At 43.8% G+C, this 11,047-nt stretch overlaps 1 protein-coding gene across 1 annotated transcript in view; it reads right to left on the bottom strand.

Annotated features, from left to right (window-relative positions):
* Positions 1-383: 383 nt before the first annotated feature.
* The window catches only part of BCAS1 (breast carcinoma amplified sequence 1), a 36,443-nt gene continuing 25,779 nt past the window's right edge, over positions 384-11,047 (bottom strand). Inside the window, exons 7-17 of the mRNA XM_018560670.1 lie at positions 10,903-10,944; positions 9,151-9,303; positions 8,854-8,895; positions 7,919-8,080; positions 6,104-6,268; positions 5,480-5,521; positions 4,196-4,237; positions 2,775-2,921; positions 2,558-2,617; positions 1,443-1,736; positions 384-562 (exon numbers count right to left, since the gene is read on the bottom strand). Of these exons, the coding sequence (XP_018416172.1) occupies positions 488-562; positions 1,443-1,736; positions 2,558-2,617; positions 2,775-2,921; positions 4,196-4,237; positions 5,480-5,521; positions 6,104-6,268; positions 7,919-8,080; positions 8,854-8,895; positions 9,151-9,303; positions 10,903-10,944 (1,224 nt within the window). The 3' untranslated portion in view covers positions 384-487. The remainder of the gene's footprint in view (positions 563-1,442; positions 1,737-2,557; positions 2,618-2,774; positions 2,922-4,195; positions 4,238-5,479; positions 5,522-6,103; positions 6,269-7,918; positions 8,081-8,853; positions 8,896-9,150; positions 9,304-10,902; positions 10,945-11,047) is intronic.

Below are 11,047 nucleotides of genomic sequence, written 5' to 3'. Positions count from 1 at the left end.
TTTAAAATAATGCCTGCAGTGTCGGTGCCAAGACTCCATGCAACTACCACAGGCTGTAGAGCTGGTGATTTTTTTATGGCGAAAGTGGAAACAATTTCTACATTGTTCATTAAGGTTCTACAACGCTGTGCCTGTGTTTGAAGAGTGACAGGGTGACTTTAATTTCTATCTGTTACCTATATAGTAGTGTCGTACTGTATCAGTTTATTGGTGCCATCAGTGAGGGTCAGTGCATGCAATGACCCCCTCACACTCGCTGTAAGCTCATCTCTGCTATAGTAATATCTGGTTTATCTCACACTATTTTTTTCATGCTTTCTTTTTTTTATCTGGTTAAATTCTCATATTATTGTGATCTGACCGGTGCTGAAAATGTGTCTGTATTGTATTTAACTAACTCTGTACAAATTACACCTGAAATATACAATAGCGGAAGCCGCCCCTTCCGCCCACAATAGATTGCTCCGTCTTGGTGTCATGCCGACCTTTACTTGGCTTTCTCTGCAGGCAAGATGGAGACCGGATCTGTCTGGACCTCTGCGTCGATTAGCCGCTTGGGGCCCTGGAGCAGAAGAACAAGAAGTGGTGAAGATCATGTGGAGGTCAGTGACGTATACAAGGTTAAGGTCACACATGTGATTCTACTCCTAGCCTCGGAGTGTGCTTTGCGTCTCCCCTATACTGAGCTTGGAGAGAATCGGATCTGATATAAAGCTGCACAAAGCTGCTAAACATCTTCTAGTCCCAGCATATAGGGCTGCTAAACCAAACAACTGAAGCAGGCTTTGTGACCAAACCCAAATCTGTCCTTTAGACAACTTTGGCACTGCAGCTGTGCTAAAACTACCAAACCTATCATGCTTTGTCTTGCAATGCCTCACAGGACTTGTAGTTCCACAACAGCTGGAGTTCCAAGGTTGCCTACCCTGCTTTAGGAAATGTATCACCTAGCATCCAGATCTCTCTAAATCCATCATTTCTAAGCCCTGATGGGGAGACATTTTAGTCACTCCAAAATGTGTTGGCTTTTTAACTGTATCTGGACCTAATTATAAACCTGGCTCTCTTCTCTCTATATACTTCTGGACATATTAGTACAAGAACCTAGTCATGGTCTGTATATGCTGGATTGTTGCCAAATAAAAACTTCCACAGCAGAAGACATACCCACCTGGACACCAACTTACACCGGGGAATCCAACCCTCCACAAATCCACCTCCTCATGAACCATGAAGGTCCTGATAGAGCATGTGAACCGTCCTCACTCTTTATCGCTGTCTGTGTTGGGGGGATTTCTCCTTACTTCCTGCCTTGCGCTCATCAAAGTAAGGAGAAATCTCCCAGACAGAGGCACTGAGAACTTGATTGTTCTCCTAGAACTAACGGAAATGCTATCTCGTTTCCAGTGAAGCACATCCCTTCAATAGTTGACGGTACTTACTATGCCTTTGAAGAAACTACCCAGAGATTGCCTCTTCTCTACTTTCTTTATCTGGCCATCTTTAGAAGATTCGGCTCCGTTCTGCGCCGGCGCTGCCTCTACAGCTTGTGCCTGTGAAGAGGCCGCAGCCTCAGGGCTCTCTCTGCTCTCCTGCTTGGCCAGCTTTTCTGACGAGGCCTTCTTCTCTTTTGGGTTTTCCTTGGCCTTCTGCGGTGGAGGGGGAGGTTCCACCACGGCTGTGACCACAGTCTTCTCAGATTTGCCCACCTCCACGCCATCAGTGATGTCCAAGGTCTACAAAGATAAAGACCGAGCAGAAATATAAGCTGGGATATATGATGTTTCAACCACGTACATGGCCTATTTCTGATGTGACATTAAAGGGTACATACAGCCCAAACATGTATTCATAGTTTTAGTGTAGGGAAGGATTCCCTCACAGGTAAATTTGGGTTTCAGTGGATGAGGAACGCCACAAAAACTAGTCAAGATGCTTGCAGTTTTGAGAAATCCATGTACTTAGATAACAAGCAAAGACGAGATGCAACAGGAAATGGGAAGAAATCCCCTCAAGTTGAGAATTCCAATCTTACACAGTTGTAACCAGGACAGGTGTCTCCATTGGAAGTCTCATACTCTGCTGATGACATTAAACTTTTGCATCTCCCCTCATGTCCTGTCTCGGTGATGATGGTCACCAGGACAAATAAAGATGGTGAATCTTCCACAGATAGCAATCAAAACTTGTCAGAGGGTCTCACCCTAATCTAAATATGCATGTTCATGTGTCTGTCTTGAGCCACAAAATGTATTCAGCCTTCTATCCATGGTAGCACACCATCCTAGTTTGCTCCTTCGTTTGACTTTAAAGAACTTCTACGAGTTTGATGGTCAAATGATCAATTCTTATATTTCTTTTATACTTTTGCTTTCCATTGTAAATACTTCAGAGTTCTCCACCAGTTTTAGAACAGAAGGTATTCACATCTCTTCTTCTATCACATATCATTCTTATTGCGTTTAGAGAAAGGAGAGTGAGATTCCCACCACCATATTGTATTTATAGGAAGGATAGTGTGGTCCCCACCACCACACCAGAGTTTCTGTCCACTTACAGGTGAGATTTTGCCGTTAACCTCCTCTGGCGTGCCATTATTGGGGTCACCCATCACTGACTAAAGTAACAGACAAGTGTTTCAGTTGTTAATTTGACTGCAGTAAAAAAAAGTTGAAGAAAGGTCAAATGCATAAAAAACATTATGGCTTTAAGGCTCTTAAAGGGTTAGTCCACCCAGTTCTGTGCCTGTTCTTTTAATTTTTACTGTGTCTTACCAGCTGTTTGAAGAACATCATGATTTTGGGTTTGGAGTTTTTGCCCTCATCTGCCTTTTTTCCCTGCTGGGATTTGCCCTCTGTGACGGGGCTGGCCTTGGCCTTGCTGTCTGGTTTGGAGGACTGGGAATCCGGTTCTGAGGAAGACTAAGGGACAAGCAAAGTCATTATAGATCATTGGTAATGTTCCCAGACTCTGAGCATTCTTTGGTGAGGGCTCTCTTGAGAACCCGTTCCTGGAATAGAAACATGGGTTAGTTCATGACAGAGGTGAAATATTCCCAATAACATGGCTGAAGAGAAGGCAACATGTAGTGAAGCATGTTCAGTGATTCTAATATCTTCAATACTTACATTTAATAGTTTATTTTGTAATGGGGTATAATTAAGGCCAAATGGGAGACGGACCGCATTGCGTTATGGAGGATTTACAGCTGCTAATGTGAACATTCTATCACTAAAGACCCAAAGTACCTAAAAGAACCTTATTATAAAGAGTGAAGACCTGAAGAAACCTAAAAGAACCCTATTCTGAAGAGCAAAGACCCGAAGAACATAAAATAACCTTATTCTGAATAGTAAAATAACCTTATTCTGAAGAACCTAAAAGAACCTTATTATGGAGAATAAAGACCTCAAGAACCTAAAGGAACCTTATTATGAAGAAATAAGCTGTTCCCAGAGTCAACATGCTGCGATAAAGACGGTATTTTGGAAGAGCAAGAAGAACAATTTGATGGCCTTAGCAACATGACTAGAAGAAGCATCAAGCCCAATGACTCCCCATTCATGGCGGACGTTAGACAACTCGGAATTCGGGGACTATTGTATATTCATTCACATATGATGGTTGATTTGGAACCTTCACAAACCCAAATCTTTATTCCGGAGTGCAAAGCTTTACTAGGGTCTAAAAGATGTGAAAAGGCCCTCAATGACCTCCAGAAAGGGGGTGGAAACACCTTTCTGGAGGTCCTGTTCAGCTACCCCTTCTTGGGGTTTGTGTACAAATCCAGACAAGAAGTCTCCCTTCCTTCCTTGCAATTACTGTAATATTTGAATGGGAAAAATGACTGCCAAGAGTGAGACCTTCTCTGAGGTGGAGCTAAGAGCATTGGCGGAGAGGGACCTTTGCTGTGGGTTGAACAACTTTCCAGCAAGATCTCAGGAAAAGAAGGACTCCATGTTTGATCTGAATTTGTTGGTTGGTTACAATAGGTTGTGTGTGTGTGTGTGTGTGTGAGATCCATGATGCACCCAGCCATTGCTCTGCCATAGAGTGCAGCTACTTACTCTCAACACTATTTGTATATCTATCTTTGACTGCAACAGGTGGATTGAGTCTACCTGTGTATATATGCTATATCAGACACACAATAGGTGATATTAAGGGTTCATCAGAGGTTAATAGGGTCACTTACAGTCTCGGTTAGTTGAACGGTCACAGGTTCCTCTGGTGGGGACTGATGGAAATAAAACATTAGTGTTAGTTATATAAATTGTTGGTGTTTCTCCAAATCTGAAGGACCAAACTCTGCATATGTATAACTGGTACCACTTTGAAATATTTCCAGGGGCACATCTCTGCTTAGAATATGTGATCTGGTCTAGTATGGCATTGCTGGTGGTCCGTCATCTACATTATGCCTACAGTACCTGCTGAGTCACGGACCTGGATCAAGAACCATGAAGCCAGTGAAGACGGAACCCTCACAAGCCATTCACCACAGAAATCTGGTATAGATTTATTCTCTTGGCTGCTCCCTAAACTGAAACTGTTTTTGGATTTGTAGATGCTGCTCTAAAATATAGCATTCAGAATCTTTTTTTTTTTCTTTTGTAATTCCAAAGACAAATTAGGAAATGTCACTGCCCCGAGTCATTGGGGTTGATTTACTAACCTTATAAACACACCACGAACATGTATACACCTCTGTAGTGTGTTCCCTCCCAGCATGATCTATTGGTGGAATCTAGACACCTTTGTAGTGTGTACACACCCAGCAGGTGTGTTGTGCAAAGCCCTGCATGAATTGCAAGGTGATGTTGTGTAAATTAGCTCTACGTTGTGTTGCTTGCGTTGATGAATGCAGGAATGTAAATGCATGAGCTAACCATTTTTGTCTAAACTGTGAAGCAGCATTATATATGCATCATGTGCATGATTTCTCCATACATGGCATTAGTGGAAATATGCTTTTAGAGACTTTTTGGTTGATAAATACGTTTTTCTGTGTGAAAATCACACGCACCTGGTGCGTGCGTGTGTTTAGGTTAGTAAATCACCCCCATTATCTATATAAAACACTAACTCCAGCCCAACCTCTTATCTCTGTGATATGTGGACAAGAGATGGGAAAGCAATTGTCACCATTACAGCAAGGCACAGGCAGCCATTAAAACATTATCAGATGTTCTCTACCCTGCTTGTGTCCTTATGGAGAGATGTCCCGTCACTTCCTATGCTGACAGAAATGGGGGTAAAATCTTCTCAGTGGGCACGCAGGTTGATCCTGCCTGCTATGCACACATTTTTGACTGAAGTTGGGTTTTAACTAGTCTATAAGTACATTATATGGGGCACATAGGATGACTGTATTGTCAGTTACTCTGCAATGAATTGGAAGAATCGTATAGTATATTATGGATTGCTTTATTCCTCATTTATGTCACCCATATGGGAGTATTTTGGCATGCCTACTTACATTCTCCGGGATCTTAGGAGGCTGGGGGTCCGCTTTAAAAGACTGGAGAGAGAAGGAGTGTTAGTGAGTTAGCCGTGTCCCTGATAATGAAGAAGAGAAGACTGGATGATGGACACCAAGGATTAGAGGGCATGTAAAGCCAAGAACAATAGAGTAATACAGGTTGAAGAAAAGATGGCTGATTCACATTAAACAGCATGGATGGGGAATCCCTCCAGCTAGCTATTGTATGCTGAAAACTGAGCGCTCGCCACCATTAGAATGCCCAAACATTGACTGCAGCATTGACTGAGCTAGGCAGGACGTCGTGCACCATAAGCCGCACAACTCTCCCCCAATCCCCCAGAATGTCCTCCATGAAGCAGTCCCACCCCGTCCCTACCAGGAACATGCCCCAAGAGCAACTAACTCCAGAATGTGGATCATGGGACCTCAGGCGGCGAGACGTCTATGGACGCCCCTGGCTGCAGTCACTGTTCAGCAGGGAACTTTTGAGCTAGCTTCTTTAACAATAGTAGAGAATGGTCAGCTTTAAAGAAGGACAATCGGAACTGAAAGATCTTTAGGGGGTTAGTTGTGTGTAAATAAGGAGAGAAGAAAAATGCAGGACAGACAGGCGCCAACCTTCCAGAAGGGCAGAGGCCGCGAAGCTGCTTCCTTCACCGGCTTCTCGTTCTCCGGTGGCGCTATAACGGCGTCTGCTTGTTGTACCTCTGGAGCTACGATCGGCTCCGGGGCCGTTTTTTCAGTGTTAAGAGACACGGACACAACAGGCTGCTCTACCGCAACCTACAACAAAGACCAGATGTTAATGGATGCTACAGAGACACAGATACGACATACAGAAACATATAATGATGTGAGTATCTTGCACTCTCCGGGACCTTTTGGGCACTTGGCCTGATGCCCTAGAGGGAGAAGCTGGTCGGCAATGTTAAGGTCCTTTGGTAGAGCACTTCTAAGGTTGTCTTCTTCTGCTCTCCTAGTAGAAGGGAGATGCATGTCCATACAACGTCCATCTTTTGAGGCAATCACTTGGTGGTGGATTGTGCTCCCACGTACAACCTCCATCCATGGTCAGGTTAGGGCATAAAGACTTAAAAATACTTTTGGATAGAGTGGGGGAAATCTACCTAGTTATGATGCAGATGCCAATAAAAACCAGAACCCTTCAGTATAGTAACCAGTTAGAAGAAAATGGAGGTCGGGGGGGCAAAAGGGTGACGTGCTTCACCCGTAGATTAAGCCCAACAGAGCACATTACAGGGAGAAGCTCAGATGGGTGACTTCTTTGCCATGAACGATCGAATGGAGGATATTGGATGGTGGTGGGTGTATCTCTTTGGAGTATCTCCCTAATCAAAGTCATTCAAAATTATTCCTGAGGTGAGTAACTTACACTCTCCGGGACCTTTTGGGCACTTGGGCTGATGCCCTAGAGGAAGAAGCTGGTCGGCAATGTTTAAGGTCCTTTGGTAGACCACTTTTGGAACCCTCCAGTATGGTAACCAGTAACATGCAAATGGAGATCGGGGAAAAGGTTGACATGCTTCACGCATAGACTAAAACAGAGCACACTACAGGGAGAAGCTCAGACAGGTGACTTCTTTGCCATGAACGATTGAATGGAGGATATCGGATGGTGGTGGGTGTATCTCTTTGGAGTATCTCCCTAATAAAAGCAATTATTATTTTTTACTGATTTGAGTAACTTACGCTTTCCAGGACCTTTTGGGATTGCAGTTCTGGTTTGAACGTCTAAAGAGAAAAATATTTTTTAGTTGCCAGATTGGATGTGGAGCCCTTCGATAATATAAATCAACTGAACAGTTATGTGTTCCCAGTCACAGGATCATGACCATGATTATATTTCACATTTCGGTGCCGTCAGCCAATCATTCATTTTTAGGCATTGTCAGAATTGAATCCAGACAGAGAGATGGAAGAGAGAGGAACCGGATCAGAGCAAGAGGAGAGAACCCCAGGCAAGGCGCACACAAGCCAATGTGTACAATGGCATTCTAAGGACTAATGTCTGCTTTTAGTTATAGATGAGGCGTGTGAACGAATAAACAATGCGTATGGATGTCTGCGTCTGTCACAGGCTCTCCAACACTATCCCAATGGACAACTAACACTCCATTGCACACCATGCACTTGCAGCAGTCATTGTACCTTGATTGGAGGCTGCCAGCGGGTGATCTTCAGTAGAGGTACTAGACTTCTGCAGCTTACAGACAGAGACTGGAATGCCATGAGCACATAACCTGACACTATAGGGACCGTAGAAGTTGTGCTCCTGACCGGAGTTCTCTAAAGTACATGGTGGCACCTTTCCTTTAAGAATAACATTGTAAGTGATGACAGAAGGGTGATTGTGATAGAAAATTGAAAGAGATTGATTGACTGAAGATTAAATGAATTCTCTTATTGTCCAACCTTCTTCCAGAAAGGCACGGGCCGTGCACTGGCTTCTTTCACTGGCTTCTCGCTGTCCGGTGACGGTTTGTCGGCCTCCGTTGGTTTGGGCTCTGGTACCGCTGGCTGCTCGGGGACCGGTTGCTCTACGCTCACAGACACTACAGGCTGCTGTACTGCGACCTACGACAAAGATTAGTTGGGGATTCACATCTTACAGGACAAACAGGTAACAACGAGACACGGTTTGGTATTACGGGTTAGTACACATAGAGAGTAAGATTGCTTTTCTGGCAAGGTTCGGATATTGTAAGGCAGGGGGGCAAAATAATCTACTTTGCATAGAGTATTTATGGTCAATTTGGCTCCCTTACCCCATGTCAGCTGTGTATGGCTCTCTGTCAGCCGAAAATGTTGGTCTGAACGTGCGAATTGTGACCGTCAGCGACTAGTCAATGTTAGGGCAGAACGGGGGAGGGGGCAAGACTGGTACAAGACAACAGAAGGGCAACAGTGCCGTGTCAGATTCCTCGCATCACCTTTCACCATCTCGTGGAGTCACCAGGCGGCCCAACCAAGTACTGATGGGGTGGTCATAATAATCTGGCCACTCAGTGTATATGTCGCCAGACAGAGAGCAAGGGGCTACGACCACCTCCAAAAAGCGCGGCACCGGTATTGGAGGCGGGCTACTTTTCCGTGGCCCAGGCCCTGTGTGTATATGTGTATATATATACAGTATATGGATAGGCGAATGCTTTGTGTGTTGCGCAATCAAAAATAGTGTTTTGCCGCATTGTGAGCGAATGATTGGCCGGTATTAACATAATGCACCTCAGCACACGCCAAAAAGGTGCAGACAATGTAACTGTGCCCTTCAGAGAATAATTTGAGGGTATTTTGATCTTCAATGATAAAGAAGTACATTGTAAAGGGTAAATATCGTGCAAACTTACATTTTCCTGGACTTTAGGAGGCTGGGGGTCTGCCTTAAAAGACTGAATAAAAACAAAGTATATTATTGTGAGAGGTACGATGGAAGGTTGGATACGACAGGTGAGATATGATGAAGGGGAGTCATCAGAATCAAAGAGGATCTGGAGGAGGAAAGCTAAGATGAGGCAGCAGATATAAGAAGAGTAAAGGAGATCTGGCTCCCCACACCAGCAGACAGGTAGGCGGCCATGTTGAAGTGAAATAAAGGTGACACAGCCGGATGGAAAGCAAGAGAGCACAAGTTGAGATTGGCCGACCTTCCTCCAGAAAGGCAGAGGTCGCGGAGGAGCCTCCTTTTCCACCTTCTCCTCTTCCTGCGGTTGGACGCCAACGTCCGGCGGATTAGTATCGGGGGTTAGTGCCGGCTCTGGGGATACGTTTACGGGCACAGCGGCCGGCTCCTCTACACCCTACAATACAGATTAGTCGTTAATATGACAATTAGGAGATCGGGCCGAGCCAAAGCCCTTTTTCTGTCATCTGGCTTACAGAGACAAGAAGAGGGAAACATTCGGAATTCTATTCTCATTGTGATACATTTATGAGAAGATCATCGGGCACACGGAATATTTTTGATACTTTGCAACTATTTTTTTTTTTTACAGGAGTGACGTGTGTCCCAACAACGGAACAGAACCCGACTCTGCAACCGTGTAAGATTTGGTCTTCAGGATGTTCACAAAACTGATATTGACCATTTAAAGTGATTCTGTCATGAAAAAGAAATAGAAAAGAGATACAATACTTACCTGCTCCGCCGCTAAGCCAAAGAATCTTCAACCTGAACACATTTATGGGAGTGTGTGATGCCCGGTCCCCCTCTTCACCCGCCAGCCAATGTATAGGACACACTGCGGGTGGGTGGAACCACAGAGTGCATTGGGGGGAGGACCAATCATCCAACGTGCCCACAAGTGTGGCGGATACTGAAGATTCTCAGGTTGACATCAATCTGAGGCACGGATAGCGAGACAAGTAAGTATTCTATCTCTTGTTTTACAGTCCCCTCCCGCTTTCCACCCAGCAACAGACTTCCTTTATTGAAGGCCCAGTCACACCACATCCAGATCATCTCCAGACCAGACCAGATTGTTTCCGGACCTAATGTATCCCTATGCTACTTCTGGCCTCTGTTCACATCAGCGCAGTCCCTTCCAGACCAGAAAAATACTGCGTGCATCATTTTGTCTGGCCTGGAATGCACTGGAAACGCCTACAAACCACTGGAACACACCTGAAAGCTCATTTTAAGTTTTGGAAAACAAAAACAGCTCCGGAACGCGTCAAAAATGTGGCAAAACACAACGCACTGCATTCCAGATCTGGTCTGGAAAATTATGTGAACCTGCCCTGAGCAAGTGTGGAAGCTGCCGTGTCTGATCCCCTCCTGAAAATACAGTTTTCCTGACTGTCCAGCCAATCCAGTGGCTTCAGCACAGATGACAACTCTGACCGAGCCAGAAAAATAGCATTATCAGAAGGAAGTCAGCCATTGCATGCTATCACCTTCCCTCATTATGGTATTTCTAAATAGGCGGCCCAACGAAGTACTGATGGGGTGGTCATAATAATCTGTGTACACTCAGTGTGTGTGCGTGTGTATATATATATACACACGCACAGTATATATTATCAATATTTGAAAAAACATTTACTAAGAAAAATTTTGTTTACATTTAAATGACTGATGTACAAAAATCAATTGTAATATTTACAACAAAACTGTGGCTATTGTACATTCTGACATTAACAATAAAGATTAAATTAAAAGTCCTAAAAATATTTTAATTATTTTTGCAACCTCCTGATTGTTTTTCACGCCTTCTTTTTTTTATATTTTAATTTACATACAAAATATATGGACATTTTAAAACTATATTAAATCAAGTGAGGGGAGTTTAAAGTTCAGCAGGTTGCAAAAATAAATCACTAACCGATTATAGGGCAGAATTTCCCTTTTCTTTTCTTTTTTTATGACTTACTGAAACATGCTGTCTATATGAACTTACATTCTCTTGGATTTTACTGGGCTGGGGGTCTCCTTGCAAAGACTGAAGATAAAGCACAATTTAAGGATTTGGTTTGTTGATATGAAAAATCTAAATTTTTTTTTTTTTAAAACCAAATATATATAATATTTGCTTTCACTGTGTT

This window comes from Nanorana parkeri, unplaced genomic scaffold (genome assembly GCF_000935625.1).
Source record: "Nanorana parkeri isolate BGI_ZX_2015 unplaced genomic scaffold, ASM93562v1 scaffold474, whole genome shotgun sequence".
Lineage (NCBI taxonomy): Eukaryota > Metazoa > Chordata > Amphibia > Anura > Dicroglossidae > Nanorana > Nanorana parkeri.
This window is presented reverse-complemented; position numbering and strand designations above follow the sequence as displayed.